The sequence below is a fragment of the Nelumbo lutea genome, chromosome 7 (genome assembly GCF_056320005.1).
Source record: "Nelumbo lutea isolate HS-2025 chromosome 7, American lotus-T2T, whole genome shotgun sequence".
Classification (NCBI taxonomy): Eukaryota; Viridiplantae; Streptophyta; class Magnoliopsida; order Proteales; family Nelumbonaceae; genus Nelumbo; species Nelumbo lutea.
This window is the reverse complement of record NC_142690.1, coordinates 4,155,223-4,176,878: the sequence shown is the minus strand read 5'-3', so window position 1 is coordinate 4,176,878 and position 21,656 is coordinate 4,155,223. Positions and strand designations below refer to the sequence as shown.

At 40.1% G+C, this 21,656-nt stretch overlaps 2 protein-coding genes across 2 annotated transcripts in view; both read right to left on the bottom strand.

Moving 5' to 3' along the window:
- The window catches only part of LOC148844732 (Transducin/WD40 repeat-like superfamily protein), a 34,199-nt gene extending 16,432 nt beyond the window's left edge, over positions 1-17,767 (bottom strand). The window contains exons 1-6 of the mRNA XM_088953665.1: positions 17,562-17,767; positions 17,334-17,430; positions 17,150-17,203; positions 16,997-17,049; positions 14,228-14,261; positions 7,299-7,389 (exon numbers count right to left, since the gene is read on the bottom strand). Coding sequence (XP_088809791.1) covers positions 7,299-7,389; positions 14,228-14,261; positions 16,997-17,049; positions 17,150-17,203; positions 17,334-17,430; positions 17,562-17,620 — 388 coding nt within the window. The 5' untranslated portion in view covers positions 17,621-17,767. The remainder of the gene's footprint in view (positions 1-7,298; positions 7,390-14,227; positions 14,262-16,996; positions 17,050-17,149; positions 17,204-17,333; positions 17,431-17,561) is intronic.
- Positions 17,768-19,572: 1,805 nt separating this feature from the next.
- Positions 19,573-20,830, bottom strand: LOC148844731 (Bifunctional inhibitor/lipid-transfer protein/seed storage 2S albumin superfamily protein). Its single transcript, XM_088953209.1, has 2 exons — positions 20,451-20,830; positions 19,573-19,866 (listed from the first exon to the last, which is right to left on the bottom strand). Exons 1-2 carry the CDS (start codon positions 20,755-20,757, stop codon positions 19,850-19,852), a joined length of 324 nt encoding a protein of 107 aa, XP_088809335.1. The 5' UTR covers positions 20,758-20,830; the 3' UTR covers positions 19,573-19,849.
- Positions 20,831-21,656: the final 826 nt, after the last annotated feature.

Sequence of the window (21,656 nt, the reverse complement as noted above, 5' to 3'; positions counted from 1 at the left end):
CTGTACAGAATTTACAGAACCCCATCTTGGCGGACTAAACCCCAATACAATAGACTTCTAGTTGCTCCCTGTTTAGCCAAACCATTAACCAAGAAGTTGGCTGATCTCAAAATAATCTGTTCATCCAATTTCATCTAAAGATACCTCACAATTATATTTGAATCTCTTTTCACACTATATCTATGTAGTTTAGAGACAACCAATCTCAGACCATGGCAGGCTGCAATTAAGCCAAAATTAAATCACAATGACTGATAGGTCCCTAAAATAGGGTTAGTACGTTACCATTAGCATCTCTAAACACTCCCCCAATTCTTGAGACTCTTGGGTTCCTTGAACTGCAACCATCAAAGCTGCAGTTCAAGGGAGCCATGGGATGTTGTATGTTTCTTATCAAGAAAGAGCATGCTATAACCTGCCAATTCCTCACAATGTCATCATGGGATGTTTGTAATATTTCTTATCATGAAAGAGCATGCTACAACCTTCCAATTCCTTGCAATGTCATCAATGGAAACATTTAACACTTTCATTGGTTTCACCCAATGGGATTGTTGCCCTTATGCATCTCCACATTTCCCCCTTTTTTCAGCAGAGAGAAGAAAGATATCCTCAACAAACTACCAATATCCCCAACTGATTCCACTTGTAGCCGCACAAAGCAAAGAAAATTTCCTAAATGTTGGATGCATATATTTCTTTGAATGAGACTTAGTTTCACTTGTTCCACAAACAGTGTATTTTGTGCCAATTGGGCCTTCTTTGAATGTTCTCAGTTCTCACAAACATTGCTATACCTCCCAACAGAAAGCTCTACTATTAGGTGGTACCTGTTCTTTCCAAATGGCATCTACAAGAGAACCCGAGAGAGAGACAGGATTACTGGTTAGGTACTTGAAAAAGGAAGAATAAGTAAAGATACTAGACTTACTAGTAGGATAAACAATCCAAATTCTTTCATCTATGTTGCAAACTATGATACCCAATACCTGTACAAGGGTGCTGTATCATGCCAGATCAATTTTTAGTGTAAATTTCATATCAGACAATGTATCCAGCCTTGTCCAGGTAACAAAGCTTCAGAATCCCTTAACCCTCTCCTAAGACCCAAATCCCAAGCCAATCCCAGCTCAAAAAGAGAAACACACTGGGATACTACTTTTTCTTTGTTCAAATATAACAGATACAAGGTTAGAATGTTAGAAATACATCCCTAAGAGTCATATCCCCCCCCCCCCCCAAAGATCCTCCCAGAATTCAGTTCTATTACCAAAAAGAACATCATACTTTACATTGCTGGCCTTCCTTTCAACCTAATTGGTATTATGCTCATACAACACTTCAAACGCACATCTCCAGATTTGGGAGGATCAGAACCCTGGTTGCATGTATGGAACTGTTAGGAACCTGCCTAACTCCTGAATTCTTGGAAGAAGAGAGAGGAAAAGAGAGAGAGAGAGAGAGAGAGAGAGAGAGAGAGAGGGAGAGAGGGAGAGAGAGTTTAATGCTGAAACAATAAATGTCCTATTCCCTTTCCTGCTCTACTACTTATAGTTTTACAATCTTGATTGTTACAGTTGTTACAAGTGGATGGCAGTTGTTACAAGTGGATGGTTAGCTGTGCTGACATGGCCTCCTCTTGTAAAACTGCTTAACTGCCTTCTGTTGGTCTGTTCCAGCAGTCTTGACAATCCCCCCTTCCTTTAGAGCGACCTTTCCCTCGAGGTCTAATGTAGGAAAATTAGATTGCAGATCTTAGTAGGATTCCCAGGTTGCATCCTCTTCCGGAAGGTTAGACCAAACAACTAATGCCTTTGGTATGACTCTGCCTCCCCGGCGCACCCATCTGAAATCAATGATGCGGGCTGGCTCAGTCTGCACTTGTCCTTCTTCTGAAAATATGGGAAGGGTCGCACTTGTAATAACTCCTGACTTCGGCCCCTTCTTCAGTAAGGAGATATGGAATACAGAGTGCAGTTTGGATGTTGCCAGAAGGTCCAGTTTATAGGCCACTGATCCTATTCTCTCCAGGATTTTAAATGGGCCAAAATAGCGCGGGCTGAGTTTGTTCCACTGTCGGCTTGCAACCAAAATCTGCCTGAAGGGTTGTAATTTGAGAAACACCCAATCACCTACTTCATATTGGACATTCTTGTGGTGTTTATCATAGGTGTTCTTCATCCATTGCTGTGCCTGTAAGAGATGATGTCTCAGTTCCCTTAGCACCTCATCCCGTTGCGTTAGCTGTTCTTCAACGGCCGCTACTGTGGTGGTTCCTTTTTCATAAGGAAGTAAAGGGGGAGGGTCCCGACCATATAAAGCTCTGAAGGGTGTCATCCCCGCGGCGCTATGGAAAGTGGTGTTGTACCACCATTCAGTCCAGTGGATCCACTTCACCCATTGTCTTGGTTGATCTCCCACGAAGCATCTCAGATATGTTTCGAGACTCTTGTTAGCCACCTCTGTCTGTCCATCAGATTGGGGGTGGTAGCTAGTTGACTTGAATAGTTTAACCCCGTGTAGGCGGAAAAGCTCAGCCTAGAAACGGCTCATAAAGATAGGGCCCCTGTTTGATACAATTGAGCTGGGGAGCCCATGTAGGTGCACAATTTCCCGGAGGAATAATTCAGCAACTGTGGCTGCTGTAAATGGGTGTGATAGAGGTAGGAAATGACTGTATTTTGTCAGTCTATCTACTACCACAAGGATAACTGTTTTGCCGGCAGAAACGAGCAATCCCGTGATGAAATCCATTGATATATCATCCCAGACTCGGGTTGGTATTGGGAGTGGTTGCAAGAGGCCTGCCGGTGTTGTAGTGGCCAACTTGTTTTGTTGGCATACTGCACACTCGGCTATGAAGTTCTGGATAGATGTACGCATGCCTTTCCAATGAAATTGTGTGGCGATGCGCTTTTGTGTTCGTAGGATGCCGGATTGGCCACCTGTGGGTGAGGCATGGAATAATTCCAGGAGCTTTCTGAGATGAGCAGAGGCTGCCGGGATTTCCAGGCATCCTTTGAAGAAGAGTAGATCATTCATAATTGTGTACCCGGGGTGCAGTGAGGGATTTGCCAATACTTGGGCCTTCAACTGCTGTAACTCCTTATGGGATTGGGCTTCTTTCGCAGTAGATCTAGGAGTGGAGAAGTTGGGGAAGATACTAGTAATTGAAATGACTGTGGGTGCCATGAGAGGGCGTCTGCCACTCGGTTAGCAGTCCCTGCTTTGTATTCAATTCTGTAGTCGTACCCCAGTAGCTTGGATATCCAGTGTTGCTGTTCCGAGGATAGAACTAATTGATCCAATAAGAACTTCAGACTTTGATAGTCCAAATTGTGAACCGTCTACCGATCAAGTAGGATCGCCAACGTTGGACTGTGTTGGAACCCAAACACTCCCTCCAAACCCAACTATGGGAGTGGAGTAGATATTCTCTCCAGAGTTAGTTACACTTAGAACCTTCCAGAGTTAGTTACCCTGCCACCAGAAGATATTCTCTCCATGATTGCACACATGTAGGGCAGCTATATAAGGCACTGATCATATAATAAACAATGTGAATGAATATCTCTTTACCTCTCTCTCTCTGAGTCATTCTTCTTCCTACCTTCCCCTCTCTTCTCTCCCTTCATCTTCTGTTTCAGGAGGTTAAGCCACCCTCGAAGGGGCTTCCGAGGTGAGCGGTAACTCATCAGACTGCTAAGACTATTGCTATTAATTCTCGCTCATAAACTGATTTGGCCCACTTTTGTGATGTTAAGGCCTTGCTGAAAAAAGCTAGTGGTCGCCCCTCTTGCATGAGAACAGCCCCAACGCCTTGACCCGAGGCATCACACTCAATGATGAAATCTTTTGTGAAATCGGGCAGTGCTAATGTTGGAGGTCTCGCAACTGCCTGTTTCAATTGCTCAAAAGCTTGTTGGGCCTGGTTTGACCAGTTAAAAGAGTCTTGTTTCAACAATTGGGTCAATGGGGTAGCTATTAGGTCATAGTTTTTGATGAAGCGGCAGTAGTACCCGGACAGTCCCAAGAAGGCCCTCAATTCTTTCACACATTTGGGTTGCGGCCAGCCTAGTATACTGGAGATTTTATCTGGGTCAGCCGCTACAGTCCCCTTTTCTACAACATGTCCCAAGTAGTGAACTTGGTTTTGTCCAAAGGAGCACTTGGACTCTTTAGCAAATAGCTGGTGGGCCTCAAGTGTTGCAAGGGTGACCTGTAGATGGTTCAGATGTTCCTCCCAATTGGGGCTATAGACCAATATGTCGTCAAAGAAAACAAGGATGAATTTACGTAAATATGGCCGGAATATGTCATTCATCAAGGCTTGAAATGTGGCTGGAGCACTAGTCAGCCCAAATGGCATGACCCAGAACTCATAGTGGCCATCATGTGTCCTGAAAGTCGTTTTGTGAACATCCTCCCTATGTACCCTTATTTGATGATACCCAGCTCATAAATCCAGTTTTGAGAATATGGTGGCTTGACTGAGTTCATCATGCAGCTCATCAATGACTGGTATTGGGAATCGGTCTTTAATGGTGATGCTGTTAAGGGCTCTGTAATCAATACAAAACCACCACATCCCATCCTTTTTCTTGACTAATAGTACCGGTGACGAGAATGGGCTGTGACTGGGCTGTATTATCCCTTGCTTAAGCATATCTTGAACTTGCTTCTCGATTTCAGATTTTTGAAAGTAAGGGTATCGGTAGGGTCTTACATTGGTCGGGGCTGATCCCAGCATGAGGGTGATGCGGTGGTCATGCTCCCAGCGTGGTGGCAGTCCTTGGGGTTCTTTGAACACGTTGCCATAGTGCTGAAGGAGTTGTTGTAGGCGGTTTTGGAAGTCTCTAGGCCTATCTGGGCTGCTGTTAGCTAAGGATGGCCTGGTCCAATTTGAGTCCATATGCATGAATATGGGCTGATCTGGATCTCCTCTTTGCTTTGTCAGTGTTGCAAGACTGATGGTCCTTGGGCCCTTGCATGTTTGCCCTTGTAGATGGACTTTAGAGTTTCCTGATGTGAAGTCCATGGTGAGACGGGCCCAGTCAAAGACCATGGGTCCTAGCTGTCTTAACCAGTGAATGCCTAGCACCACGCCCGCTCCATTGAGATGGAGAGGATATAGGTCCACCGCAAACTGATGACCTTGAATCTTTAGTGGTAGGCCCATGCAAATGCTATTGCAAGATAGGTTGTTACCGTTGGCCACATGAACCGTAAAGGCCGTTGTGGGTTGAACCGGAAGTCCCATTTTATCCACCAAGACTTGAGTTATGAAGTTAAGGGAGCTACCACTGTCTATGAGGATTGACACTTGGCGTCCTAGGACCAGTCCTGCAACTCTCATTGTCTGAGGGGACGCTAGTCCCGTAAGGGCTTGTAAGGATATTTCAAGCGTGCCATTGGATTGTATTTCCCACCCTGGGTTAGACTCTCCGCAACCGGTGATGTCGTCTTCCTCTTCGGCATCTGTTTGGAGGAGAAACGCTTGTTGTTTCTTGCAGCGATGTCCCGGCCCAAATTTCTCTTCGCAGTTGTAACAGAGACCTTTGTCTCTGCAGGCTTGCATCTCTACCCAGGTCAGCCGTTTGAAAGAAACCAGTGGGCCTGGGCCCAGTACTCCTTCCTCCTTGTCTAGTGCTGTTGTCCTTTCTTGCTCCCTTCTTGCTCCGGGACCCCATGGTCTCTACACCTTTCTTGCTCGACTGAACTTGTCCTCATACAATCTAGCTAGTGTTGTCGCACTGATGACCGAAGTGGGCTGCATCGCTTTCACTTCTAGTCGCAGTTCCTCTTTTAGGCCGCCGATGAAGCTTCCCACCAATGCCTTCTCCGTTCACCCTTGGACTCTCACGGCTAGCCTTTCGAACTCCATTTGGTATTCTTTTACTGATCCCACCTGCCGTAGCTTTGCCAAATTTTCATCAAGATCTTCGAGCCCAAATGATCCAAAACAGACAGTCATGGCGTCTGTGAAGTCTGCCCAGGTTTGATGAGGGTGCCCCCTTCTGTACCATTGAAACCAGAGGATAGCTTCCCCTTCAAGATGCGCAGAAGCCAGAGCTACCCTATCTTGCCCCAGTGTTTCATGGTAATCGAAATACCTTTCGGCTCTGAGAATCCAGGGAGTTGGGTCGCCACCTAAGAAGATGGGGAAGTCGATTTTGGCTATTCTTGTTGTCGCCCTTGTTCTGCGGCTGTTTTCATTACTACGATCTTCTTGGCTTCCTTTGTCAATGTTCGTTGCCCCCTGCTCCAGTCAAAGGAGGAGAGAAGTGAAGCCTTCCTTCATTTCTTTGAGATCTGAAGACACTCGATGGATCTCTACCTCCATCTAATCCATTCGGGTGTCTACTGACGTGTTTCTTGTGTTGCTCATGCTGGCTCTGATACCAAATTGTTAGGACCTGCCTAACTCAGGGCTCTTCGAGGGGCCAACCTCCTGAATTCTTGGAAGAAGAGAGAGGAAAAGAGAGAGAGAGAGAGGGAAAAAGAGTTTAATGCTGAAACAATCAATGTCCCATTCCCTTTCTTGCTCTACTACTTATAGTTTTACAATCTTGATTGTTACAGTTGTCACAAGGAAGTTGTTACAAGTGGATGGTTAGTTGTGCTGACGTGGCCTCCTCTTGTAAAACTGCTTAACTGCCTTCTGTTGGTCTGTTCCAACAGTCTTGACAGGAACAACAACTCTTTATTAGTGAGCTAGATTGGAGCTTAAAAATGAAATTACATTTACAAAGAAAAGAAATGAATCGGTGTAATTTGTATGCCTACTGTTATTGAAATTTGGGAGGGAAAAAGAAGCATTGTCTCTTCAGATCTATTTGCTTCAGAGGGCGATTCTACCAAAGTGAAGTTAAAAAGTGAGAAGAAGAATCATTAGATGAGACATGATAAACCAGTAAGACACATCCTCCATTATTAGTGCATGTAATATGCCTATCTAGAAGCATATGCCACAATGGAGGAGATTATAACTAGATAAAAATCTTGCTCAATTTCCAAATAAATGTTCCATATATTGGCAGGAGTAGCCCCCAAATAAATCTAGAATCTGTTTTTTCATGCAACTCCTCGCAAATAAAATCTTGGTAAAAGTGAAGTAGAATATGCCTTTAAAATCAGCCTATGCTTTAATCAAAGCAAACCATAATTTAAAGCAAGCCAATGCATATCTACTTGAAAATTTTTTCACTTGTATAAAGTTATAGGGGAAAAGGACCAATAAGGATGTCATGCTATATAGTTTAAAACTATATGCCAACAAGCTCAACACATGAACTTACATGTTGATAGACCATTACTCAAGCAATAAAGAGTTTCAAAATCATGAACTGTTAAGCACCCCGACTTTGTTACTGATGCCAAGTATATTCCCTGAAATTTTCAATATAAATTGACTGTTAAGACAAACAAGATACAGAAAGCATAAATAAAAGTTTAAAAGAAAAGGTAAAAGAAGATACCCAATTCACTTACTAAAGCATGATAAAATGAAAGGCTTCAAACTCAAAAATAAAAGCATTTTAGCCTTGAACCATCATGTAGAATATAGATATATGTGGATTATTCTATTCATCAAAGACAACCAACTTCAACTACAGAAGCACACGAAAAACTTCTAAAAGATTAATAATACTCTATTATGATAATTTTCTCTGTAAAATCTGATAAACTTGATGGTTAATAGAAAAAATAACAAGAAAATGAAAAGGGGGGACAGATGGTAGTAGAAAATGCAGTAGTCCCTTCAAACACAAGACGAAAACTATAAGGTTCACAATGCTTGTTTTGAAAAGGTAAGGTAAATTTATTAGACTAAACTTTGAGAGTACAAACAGAAACCTGCCAACAACAAGGCAGGCCTGGGGACCCCCCATTACAAACACCAAATTGACTGATTTCTCAATAACTGAGTTACATTTACATGTTTGAATTCTGGGGTAACTGAAATCCAGGATATCAGTTTACTAACAGCTATCTGTACTAATTCCTCGGGCCTTCTCACTTTATGATTAAATATTCTGTTGCTTCTCTCAGACCAAATAGCCCAGAGCACTGCAGCCGGGATAGAAGTACAGACCAGCTTCCCTCTTTTGGCATGACCCAACATATCCCCACAGCCTTCAAGAAATGGTAACACACCTGGGCAGCAACCGGGCAGTGAATACAGAGATAGTCCGTAGACTCTGGATGTGTTTCACAAAGAGAACAAGAATTATCAGGGATCTGCAAGCCTCTTCTTTCTAGGTTAGTTCTGGACAGGCATTTATTTAAAGCTGTAAAATAAGTAGACAGAGGAAGAAGAAGAATTTGTTGTATTATTCATCAATCTCGTATGTATATATACAAGTTACAAATTCTATGTTAGGAAATAATATATTAGGAAAGAAGACTAATCAAATTCCTACAAATCTGTCCTACAATCAAGGTAAATCATATCTCCCTAGTATTTACTTCCTATTTTAGTTATACAGTCTGTAACATCATATCTCCCTAGTATTTACTTCCTATTTTAATTATACAATCTGTAACATCTTCCTATTTTAATTATATAGTCTGTAACACTCCCCCTCAAGCTGGAGCATAGATATTAATCATGCCCAGCTTGTTACAAGATAATCAACCCTAACCCCATTAAGAGCCTCCGTGAAGATATCTCCCAGTTGTTCTCCCCAGTTGTTCTCCCGTTTTCACATAACCTGTGGAAATCAAACCTTGCTGAATCTTTTCACGAATGAAATGGCAATCAATCTCGATATGCTTAGTTCGTTCATGAAAAACAGGATTAGATGCAATGTGAAGAGCAGCTTGGTTATCACACCACAACTTGGCTGGTACTGAAGTTTTAAGACCTACTTCAGTCAGAAGCTGATATATCCACATTATTTCACACACAGACTTGGCCATAGCTCTATATTCCAATTCTGCACTCGAACGTGAGACAACATTCTGCTTCTTTCTTTTCCATGAAACTAGATTCCCTCCAACAAATACACAATAGCCTGAAGTAGACCTTCGATCTTCCTTGGATCCTGCCCAGTCAGCATCTAAAAAACATTCAATTCTAGTATGATCATGATTGCCATACAAAATTCCTCGCCCAGGTGCTCCTTTTAAGTAGCACAAAAATTGTTCTACGGCTGTCCAGTGATTAACTGTTGGAGAGGACATGTACTGACTCACCACACTAACTGAATACGCAATATCTGGACGAGTTACAGTAAGATAATTCAACTTTCCAACCAATCTTCTATATCTCTTAGGATCTTCAAATAATTCACCATCTTTTGTGAGCTGCAAGTTAGGAATCATTGGAGTGCTACATGGCTTAGCTCCCAACTTTCCCGTCTCAGACAACAAGTCAAGTACATATTTCCTTTGAGATAAGAATATTCCCTTCTTGTTTCTTGTTACCTCGACACCCAAGAAGTATTTCAACATTCCCAAATCTTTGGTATGAAACTGAGTGTGGAGAAAGGATTTAAGGGATGAAATCCCTATAGTATCACTACCTGTAATGACAATATCATCCACATACACAACTAACAAAATGATGCCAGCGGCAGAGTGCTTGAAGAAAATAGAATGATCAGACTTACTTTTCTTCATACCAAAATTCTCGACTGCCTAACTAAACTTTCCAAACCAGGCGCGAGGACTCTGCTTCAACCCGTACAGAGACTTATGAAGATAGCAAACTTTCCCATACTCCCCCTGAGCAACAAAGCCAGACGGTTGCTCCATATAAACTTCTTCTTGAAGATCCCCATGAAGAAAAGCATTCTTGATGTCTAACTGATGAAGGGGCCAATTATAAGTAGCTGCCATAGAAATAAACAACCTGACAGAAGTAAGTTTAGCAACAGGAGAAAAGGTATCAGAATAATCCACTCCATAAGTCTGAGCATATCCTTTAGCAACAAGACGGGCTTTCAATCGGGCAATGGACCCATCAGGATTAACTTTAACTGTAAACACCCATTTACACCCAATAGCCTTCTTATTTGCAGGTAAATTTACCAAGGTCCAAGTACCATTGTCCTCTAAAGCATTCATCTCCTCAATCATAGCATTACGCCATCCAGGGTGAGAAAGAGCTTCTTTAACAGTCTTAGGAACAGAGATATAATCAAGAGATGCAATAAAAGAACAAGAAGAGGACGACAAATGATTATAAGACACAAATGAAGATACTAGATAAGTACGATTACGCTTACCTTTACGAAGAGCAATAGGAAGATCATCATTACAGACTGGTTCTGATGACGAAGGAACAGGATCAGTTGAGACTGGATCTGCCGACGAAGGAGCTGGTGCAGGACATGGATCTGGAGGGGTTGGTTGCTGAGAATAAACCTGTACTGTAGGTGGCTTAGGCCTGGCAGGAGCAGATTCAATAGGATGTGAACCAGATGATGTGACAGTATAGATTAACAAATCATCATCCTCCCCCTGACTTGAATGAGGAGTAGATGGAAGGAAAGGTGTATCTTCTAGGAAATTAACATCACCTTACACAAGATATGTGTGAAGAGTAGGACAATAACATCTATACCCTTTTTGAACACGAGAATACCCAAGAAAAACACACTTCAAAGATTTTGGATCTAGTTTGGTAACCTGAGGACGAACATCCCGAACAAAGCATGTACACCCAAATACCCTAGGCTCAATAGGAAACAATGTTTTATTTGGAAATAGAACATGATAAGGAGTCTCATCTTGAAGGACAGATGAAGACATACGGTTAATCAGAAAACATGTTGTGGAAACTGCATCAGCCCCGAAAGGTTTAGGATCCTTCATTTGAAATAACAAAGCTCTTGCAGTTTCAAGAAGGTGTCTATTTTTCCGTTCAGCAACCCCATTTTGAGATGGTGTATCTACACAAGAAGTTTGATGAAGAATGCCATGCTGAAGCATGTAAGTTTGAAAGGATTCTGACAAGTACTCCTTAGCATTATCACTTCTCAATATTTGTACAGAAACATTAAATTGAGTTTTAACTTCAGCATAGAAAGCAGAAAAATGAGAAAACACCTCAGAACGATTTTTCATTAAATATAACCATGTCATACGAGAGTAATCATCAACAAAAGTAACAAAATACTTAAACCCAGATTTGGACTCAACTGGACACGGACCCCAAACATCTGAAAGGACTAATTCAAAAGGAGCATTAGCTCGTTTATTGACTCTAGGACTCAAACTAAGACGATGGTGTTTAGCAAACTGACAAGATTCACAATTTAATGACGACAAATTCTAAAATTGAGGACAAATTTGCTTTAACACATGGAGAGAGGGGTGGCCCAACTGACAATGTGCTTCAAAAGGGGTTACAACTCCAGAACAGGCTATGGATCTTGGAACTTGTGTATCAAGGATGTAGAAACCTCCAGACTCATGTCCCTTACCAATAATCTTCTTCATCGTAAGATCCTGAAATAAACAATAATCAGGAAAAAATGAGACACAACAATTAAGGGTACGATGTTGTTGGACTAATTGTGCCAGACCCAATAACACAAGATGTTGACCCATCTGCTAAAGTAACAGGAGAGGTAGATTTATGTGACTCAAAGGTAGAAAACAAACTTGAATTACCTATCATATGATCTGTAGCTCCAGAATCAATGACCCATTTTGAAGAGAAGGAAACAAGACATGTATTGGGTTTACCTGACTCGACGATGGCAGTAACAAGAGTAGATTGAGGTTTCAATGATTCTTGGTACTGAGCAAATTTGGCATATTCATCTGCAGATATCATAACAGACTTCTTAGAAGTATCCGTGGTGGATGCAATATGGGTTGACTGAGTTTTCTTATTCTGCAACTTCCTGCAATCCCGCTTCATATGTCTTGGCTTATGACAGTAATGACACACTATCTCTCCTAACTCCTGCCCACGAGTATTAGTATTCCTATCATAGTTACTTGACCTACCACTACCACTCATGTATTGTTGTCTCCCTAATTCAGATGTATTATTGCGGCTGACAAGGGCACTACTAGCTGAACAGGTGGAGAACATTCTGTACGAAGGACCCTACTGAAAGCATCTTGTAGAGAAGAGATCTCTGAACTGGAAAGAATCTGAGATTTAGCAGTCTCAAATTCAGAAGGTAGGCCAGCTAAAAAACTCATAACAGCCATCTTTTCTCGCTGAGCTTGTTGAACAGTCACATCAGTACTAAACGGAAGCAACATATTAAGTTCTTCATATGTTTTCTTGAAATCCATGAAATAGCTTGTAAGAGATCTATAGCCTTTGTCTGCCCTGTAAAAGGCTTTGCACACATCATAAATGCGGGAAATATTCCCCTTTCCGGAGTACAAGAACTCTAGATAGTTCATTAATTCCTTAACAAATCCACGGTGAGTGACTAAACCAACCACCTCACTTTCAATGGAGTTGCGTATCTGCAAGAACAAACGGGCATCCTCCCTCAACCAAGACTTTCTCGAGTCATCATTAGGAGGGTCATCAGTCAAATGGTTATCCATAGCAATACTCAGCAAATATAGTTGAACAGATTTACTCCAATCCAGATAATTAGAGCCATTAAGCTTATGCTCAGTTATTTTTGGCATCACTGGAATAACATCCGACATAACTACTGATTTCTTGTCTGTCATAATCTCAAAATTCAAATAAACAGAATATTTTAAACACCGAAAATCAACAGAGCACACCTGTTGAAAACACTGGAATGGATATGCACGTAACAAAGCACAAATATGTGCTATACAAGACGAGGCGAGCCAAAAGACAACGACCGAAAAAAATTTTCCGGCAACAGATGTGCCTCCACGTGCCGACGCACGTGACTGTGGCAGAATCTTTAGGCAGTGCGTGAGACACACGCGCAGGGCTGCTGACTGCCGAACTTTGCAGAGACTAGATGCTCTGACTGCTCCAAGGAGGTGACCCGAAACACCCAGAAATTTTCCTCTACCTATTGTTTACTTAAAACAAAAGGGCAGGCAGAGACTAGATGCTCTGATACCATGTAAAATAAGAGTAAACTGAGGAAGAAGAAGAATTTGTTGTATTATTCATCAATCTCGTATGTATATATACAAGTTACAAATTCTATGTTAGGAAATAATATATTAGGAAAGAAGACTAATCAAATTCCTACAAATCTGTCCTACAATCCAGGTAAATCATATATCCCTAGTATTTACTTCCTATTTTAGTTATACAGTCTGTAACATCATATCTCCCTAGTATTTACTTCCTATTTTAATTATACAGTTTGTAACATCTTCCTATTTTAATTATACTGTCTGTAACAAAAGCCATGGTCCAGACAAGGAAATTTGCTTTTGAGGGACTAATTGAATTCCAAACCTGCTTAGAAGGAAAGTCCCTCACTGCTACTCTACTGCTGAGTCTACTGGCCGTTGATTTTACTGAGAAACTACCCTCGTTGGACCAAGTCTAAATCCACTGGTCATCCTGGTTAAAGTCAATGCTCTGAGCCTGTAAAGTTTCCAGCAAGCTCATAGTTTCTTGTACTTCCCAATCAAAAAGGCCTCTTCTGAACTGGGGAACCCAAGTCACCTCATTACTTGAGACTGTGTATAAATCAGCCACCGAAGCATTCTGGTTGGAAACACACTGATAGAGAAGGGGAAACTCTTCAGCCAAAGGGTGATCCAAGCACCAATGATCCTTCCAGAATCTAACCATGTCCCCCCTGCCTACTTTAAGACTGATACCCCCTTCAAACAAGGGGAAGAACCTCATTATGCTTTTCCATAAAGAGCAGCCCTAGTTAGGAAGAGGATCTCTTGTTCTCCAGTTTCCCCAATCAACCCCAAGCTTGGTAGCTATAAGGTTCAAAAAATAACTTGACAAACTTTATATGGAACACTTATCTTCTTTTTCTTTTATATTTTTTGAAGAAAATATTTTTTAACTTCTGAAAAAAAAAAAACTCTAGTAGTATTTATTCTTCAAAACAGCCAAAGCAAAGTATCAAACCCATACATTTATTGCAAACCACAGAATCCCAATACACCATATTATCAGGCAGAATATTTATTTTGTAAAACCAGATCCTACACCCTCTGCAGGCAAGAACAATATATAACACATATATTAACAAAAAAAGTTTGAACACTGTTAATCAACCAGGAACATCACAAAATGTCTTCACTTGATAAATGATGACACTGCATATGAAGATCCATCATTCACCTTTGTGTCAAATTCCACCCCAGAAATGCCCTCCCTGAAAAGAAATTTATGAGAGAAAAGTTATCCGACATCATATGAAAATAAAATAGATGTCAGCATAAACATAATAACACATGTATAAAGAACAAAATATAGACCACAGATCAAGAGATGGAAGAAGAAACAAGTAGAATATGTTATAGGGAAAGAAACAGGATTACATATATGAAATGATATCACATGCCCATTAGACCATATATAATATAAATATATAATCAATACATGTTTATAACAAAATCAATACATTTGTAGATAACTAACATAGAGCTAACTCAAACCTTTGAGCATTTTAGTTTCCAATGTGGAACTGAAATATCCCTTTTTTTGTAATAAATCAAAAAGAAAATTTTATTAAGAGGAAGAAAGAGATTACAAGAAAAAAGGTGATAAGATATCACCCACAATAAAAATAGAAGAAAAAAGACTCAAAGCCCAAAAACCAGCACCCTCGCATTCCCCTTATAAGTTATAACACATTTTTACTTCCCATACCTTAAACCAAAAAATCTCACTAACAAACCACCACAAATGATCCACAGATCTCCCTCTATACCCCACACCCCAGAAATGACTTGAACAATAACCAGCTACAAGTCAAACATCTGCCTTAAAATCATCCACACCCAGACCATTTTTTTCCAACTCCAAAAAGGCTTTTGTTGTGAATTCTTCCCCTCCAAGAAAAAAGACCCATGAAGCAAAGGTTCAATAGCAAGCCCAAAAGCTCAGTTCGATTGATCCTCATGAGAGTTCTGACATCAATTTGTTTGAGTTAGAGAACAGTTCCTTGTCAGTGTCAAAGCATAAAAAGAATTAACCATTTTTCATATCACAACAACTAAATATCAAGCCCTTTTGACCTTTTTCACTATCAAAAGAAATGGGGGTTTGAGAATTAATTTTCTAAGGTTGGAAAAACCCCTATCCTGTTGCAAGAAGCTCAAAGGGAACATTGGGGATCATTTTAGAAACTAAAGACCATTGCTATGGGTTGCTGAGGGACCACTGGAGGTCGAAGCATCATTCAAAGATATTGCTGTCTCATCATATTTATATAAAGGCCACTACTAGTGTTGTAAGACTTGGACTAGACCGGATTGGAATCTTTTAAAACATGGAGGCATGACTTGAGGTGTTCCACTACCTGGAGGCATGAGGCATAGTTCAAAGTGCAAGAGGTGTAAGACTCCCAAGCACAAGGAGGCATAAACCTCCTCAAGAGGAGGGAGATGAAGAGTTCTTGTTTCTCTTGTGTGCAAGACGTGCATGAGGCGTACACCTCATAAGCATAAATGCTTCCAACATACACCTCAGGGTGTTCCGGGGGCACCTCGCCTGGAGTCATACCTCCGGGAGTATGCCTCCCATGCCTTTTAAAACATTGATCGGACAGTTGAATTGGTGACACAGTGGCCCAATGCCCTTTCTGGGTCTTGGTTAAATAATGGTTTTCATGTTTTGAAAGGGCTAATTTCCCAGTTACTGGTAAAAATGTGACCCAGTGAGCATTCCAGTTTTATGTCCAGTTCAAATCTTAAAACATTGGCCATCACTCAATGTTAGTCCCAGGTATCTGGGGTATTCAGAGGGGTGGACTGGATAATAATACAGTCCATAAGCTCTTTTGGAATAACCACTCTGTCCTAAACAAAGCAATAAAGATGCATAATACCTTTCAAGAAAAGATGTAATGGACAAAAAGCATAATATTTCCCTCTGTCTCTTTGATGGAAATGATTCGCCATTTGAATTTCAGTAGTGCCTCAATGACTGATTCTCAATCTGCTCTAACCAAAAAGACAATTTTCCCTGGGAAGCTAAAGTGCTAAACAAAAGGAAAAGGTGTTTATAGAAAAGAAAACCACTAAGTTGCATTTGGATGGGAGAGGAATTGATGTTGGAGGTGGAATTGAGGAGACCAATTCCTCTTGTCTCCAGATTTCCCCGTTTCGATCCATTTCAGAACTGAAAGAAATTAAGCTGATATAGGCTTTAGTTTTTGAATTTCACATTTCAGCAGAATACTGGGGGTTAGTCATTTCAAATATGCAGAAAAAAGATTCTACAATCCAAGAACATATAGTCCCATCTCCATAACCCTTACTTTTGTTGCAATTTATACCCCCCCCCTCCCACACACCCACACACACACAAACACAGCCCCCAAAAAAAGTATGGACACATTAATACTTTCTAATCATACTTTTCCTAATCATCTATATTTATTGCATGATCCTAGGTTCATTTTCTACAAAAAAAAAAAAAATCCTAGGTTCATTTGCAATGCCAACCTCAAGATCAGCAAAACAAAGTTGGCTCCTTTTGCCCTAAAGGAGTTTGAACAATAATAAGGCAATTTCAGATTAAAGGGCGTCAATCAGCATGCTTAGATCATAATACTCTAATTGTTAGGTTTTATGTCTTCTACTTGCTGCCTTCCAAAAAATTTCATTTGCCAACATCATATTGTAGGTAGCTATTATTAATTTGTGTCAATTTTCATCATATTGTACGATTATGATTCCAGTTGATTGGTCAGGTGTTTTTCGGATATTATCTTTTCCATATCATTGTCGAACCCTGGACAACCACACCTCCTGACATAATTATCCATATCATGGACAAGAATGTTAAAACTGTGCTTCAAGTGATGATTGTAGGCGGTTAGGGGAATAAGTAATATTACGTAAAGAATGTAGAGCACTGGATAATGCAAAACAGAGCACTAACCTTCTAATAGGCACTTGGTTACTTGTACTGGTGACATTACCAACTCGATTCATCTGCAAAACAAATTCTGATATTTCAATTCATTCCGTAAAATACATAAATAATCAGGTTTCAGGAATCAAACGCTGAAAGCTGGATAATGAAATTCCATACGTGCGTTGGGCATTTTGCTCCGCCAATATGGTATAAATGGCCAAAAGCTCCAATCTACCAATAAGAATATAGCACAGAATTCAGTACTGTGGTAAAATCAACTCCGATTAAATCAGTTGACAGACACACACCGATCAGAGGTTCTTCATTCAAATTCGAGCATAAATAGATAAAAAAGGTGTACCTCGGAGTAGGAATCAAGCAACAAACTAGAAATTTCGTGGCGATATTTGGAAGATAACATGCCATCTAGTTCCACAATGCTCCTCTTCCACCTGGGCCTTCAATGAACAGCAATGCTCGGTTCAATACTTGTTACAAATGAAGAATTACATCGACTATGTATGCACCAAAATTTATAAAAGCAAAGCCATCAAGAAAAGCTAAGAGAGAGCGATGTTAAGAATGTTACCTTCTAATGGGTTTAGGATTTTCAGGCGAAGGTGAGAGAGGAACTACGTATTTGTCCATTAGGAAGTAACAGTGATGAATCCGAGCTCCGACGGTTGAATGCTTAGACGGGTGGAGAGAGCTTCAGAGGGGATTTTATTAATTTGAGGCAGTTTCTATGGTTGGGTTTCCCGCCTTCCGCTTCCGCAAGCTCGCTTCCTTCATCCCTGGTATTTGCCGCGAAAGCTCTTTTATAGTTTTAAATTTTAATTGAAGTTTTGGGTAAATTGCCGTTCCAACACCTTCCAACTTGAGCAGTGTCCGCAGATTAGAGCGCATCTCACGCCGACCCCACAGGCACATCTCACCGTGCATGGAAAGCATCTCCCACATAAGTACGGGAGATGTTCTCGATACATGGCGGAATGTGTCTGTGAGATTAGAGTGAGGTGCGATTTGTAAGAAGCAGATCCAGCCTCATAAGACAGATATCCACCATGGACATGTGTGTGTACTGGAGACATATGTTGGATCGTGTTGGAACAGTTAATAAAGATAGGATAAATTACAGGAAGCCACCCTGTAGTTAAGGGGTAGTGATTCTTTAGCCCCTGAACTTTGTTTTGAAACAAATAAAGAACCCTCATGAACTTTTGGATTCTTGCCCTATTAGCATTCCGTCAGTTAAATTTTTTATATATTCTTTTAAATATTTTAAATGTCTCAAATTAATCTTATGTTATTTGATGAGACCATTTGCCCTGATTTTTCTAAACTTTTAATTCTAACATATTATTCTTAATTCATTTAACAAAAACCGTTCTAAACTTTTAGTTCAGCAGCAGCCTCTCGAGAATAATTTGTACTTTAGAATAGCTATTTTCATCATTATGATAATTGTTGTTATTAACCACATAGAATCTCAAATATACAATTTAGTAATTTTACTTTCACCACCAACAATGCTTGCCGGTTAGGGGGCAAAGTGCTGAAATATAGAAATTCGAAGGGATTTTTATTAGGGATGTCACGGTTTTTGCAAATCTCCGAACTGCAACGAAACCGATGAACCAACTTTTTTTTTTTTGACTGGTTTAGTTCTCGATTTTTTATATTTATAATATATATTTTATAAGTAAATGTCCAAATATATATAATATCTTATATTATAAATAATAAATAATATATAGTATATTATGAATATGCATTTTTATAATATTATATATTATAAATAATTAAATATAATGTATGATATATATTAAATATATAAATACATATACCAGTTAGTTCGATTAACCACCATTTTTTTAGGCTAATAAAAAATCAAACTAGTCTTTTAATTTTTCAAAAATATCAAAATAAAATTAAACTGATCAGTTCAGTTAACCAAAAGGTGAAGTATTACCACCCTTTAAGTACAAGATAAGTTAAGATCTTCTGCCAATAAAACATGCTCCAACCCTCTATTAACTTGATCTAACACGGCACATTTCACTATGAGACTGGACCCCACCATGTATGAAATGTGTGATGTGAGATTATATTGATAGAGAGCTGGAATGTGTTTTTATTGGCAGGTGATCTGGATTCGTATCCCAACCAAACCCCGGTAATAGCGAGATTTCATCCTTACAAAAAAAGATACAAACATGTCATACACACCTTTAAAACATTTCTCTTATTACCTTTAATGGGCCATGTCACAACCTTTATTTTGTAGTGAGGCCTTGCAGTGCATTGATAGGCCTATTAAAGTTAGTGAAAGCCCGTCGCATTGATGGGCCAATGTTGAGAGTCCAGAACTCCAGATCTGCTGTGTGCACATGCTATGCATAGGATATTAGGACATTGTAGCCACACATCGTGCATGGGATGCGGGCAGCGTTCTGTGTACAGCAGATCCGTGCTCCAACGTTCATGGTAGGAGCCTTCACACGAATTTCATAAAAAATTTCAGGTTCTGTTTGTTTACAGATTTGCACATCTGACATAAAACTTGCGCTCATTGGCAGTATAAATTTTGCACCCAAAAATGAAGCAAAAACTGCAGTTTTATCTAATAGTAATGTTCGCCCCAGTCTAAAGATGCAAGTAAGAAAATGGGAAGAAACAAAGAAGCAAAGTAACTAACTAATTAGGACAAACTATAAAAGCGGAATACAATAACTCAATAACCCAGACTGAGGAATGCTGTTATTATTAGCAGCATTAGCATCATTTTACATTAATAAAAGACGTCTTCAGCCTCTCTCTCTCTCTCTCTCTCTCTATAACTTTATTTGTCAAGGATTTGAGGCACTGCATCCCGGTCTACATACCCACTTGACCTGTATTTGAGAATAATTTTCAATAGCATCAATACACATTTACAAGTGTTCATAATTTAACAATGGATGTGATATTAAAACAAAACAGAACAGTGAAATAGGATTCATGTAGCCGATCTATAGAATTTGGATAAGGCTTAGATGATGATGATGATGATGATATTTACAAAAAAAAAAGCTTGGTCAGTACTGCACATTTTCCTTTGGGAGAAGTACACTGTAGTCAATGCAGAATTCTGAAATTACAGCCTTCCCCCCATAGTCTACTAGTAGCCTCCCCTATAAACCGCATCCTGTCTGTGGATTTTGCATCAATCCAAGGTCAGGATTCATCCTCCCTGTATGGTGGGGTTAAGAAAGCTGAGCTGGGCTGATCAGTCATTCTCCCCTTTCCTTCTCAGAGGAGGCATCTATCAACATCCAATTATACAGTTATGATGCCTCTTCATGAGCTGGGCTCAGGGTTAGTTTTTGCCAAATTTTGAATGGGCTCCAACCCGTTCTAAAGTCCGAGCTTGAAACAGTGTAAAGCCCGGCCTATAAACAGGTTCAAAGTTGATGATATAAATAGAGGAGATGCTTACATGGTTCAAAGTTGAAAGCACATTTTGCTGGGAGTTGCATGGCCACATTGCGATCAACGCCTGCTATTGGAGGGCCACTCACGAGCATACACAGGCAAGGCTGCCCAAGCATCCTGACAGCATTGCAGCAACCCTCAGTTGGTGGCAGGGGGCTGAAAGAGGTTACAGCAGGTCTGCATGGTATCAGCTGGACAAGGGCGGCGAAGAATGTGCTGCTGCATCCCTGGCCCATTCCATGCTCCACCATGCTGGCCATGGCCACCATGAACACCAGAAATGTCACCACCTTAGTACTCCCAACCTTCATGGCTGAATCCTACCTCTTCTGTCTCTATTTTGAGAATCCTCTCCAAGAAATAGGTTTTATATACCCAGGAAATGGCTCATTATTATCATGAATCGTGCACTGTTTTCCTAACCTAAACCATACTGCTTCATGCCGTTTTTGTGTGCTACCCTTGCTTTAGAGCTGAGTGCATTGAGCATAGCAAGTTAAACCGTTTCTTAACTCATATTTCATGACCTCTTTGGTGATTTCTTGGAAAAAACAGAATATATATATATAACACCTGATTGGCTATCACGTTTATGATTCTAGTTGACTGGTAAGAAGTTTTTCAGATATCATATCTTTTCCATATTATAGTCCAATCCTGAATAATATATATATATATATATATATATATATATATATATATATATATATATATAAAAGAGAAAGGTGCGTGGTTTGAAGTATCGGTATTGGATAAACCAATGATTCAATGACGTATTAAACTGGTTCACAAATTCTGACCAAAGAACAGAACAGAAATTTTATGAATATTTCTTTTCTGCACTGTATTCTCAAACAGATTCTTTGATTCCAATTCTGAGGCAAAGGAGCAACTTCCCCTAGTCAAGCTAATTGGGTAACTTTCTACTGTATAGATCAGATGAAAAATCAGCTCACTTAGTTTGAACTGGGAATAGTGATCAATGGGATGGGGATGCTCCCACAGTGTGAGTCCAGTTGCCAGTGCTGAATTCTCATCCACTTTAGAACTTTGGGAAAATGAGTTTAAAGCTGTTTTTTTTTTCCTGACAGCATCTCCAGTTGATCATCACTCATGAGGACCCAAATACAAGATGAAATTCATAGCTAGATCTAGTATGTATTTGGTTCCATTAACGTTTTTTCATTCAACATTTGTACTTTATTTGCTT

Excerpts from the sequence above, each read along its gene's own strand:
- LOC148844731 (XM_088953209.1), bottom strand. The coding sequence starts at position 20,757 with ATGAAGGTTGGGAGTACTAAGGTGGTGACATTTCTGGTGTTCATGGTG.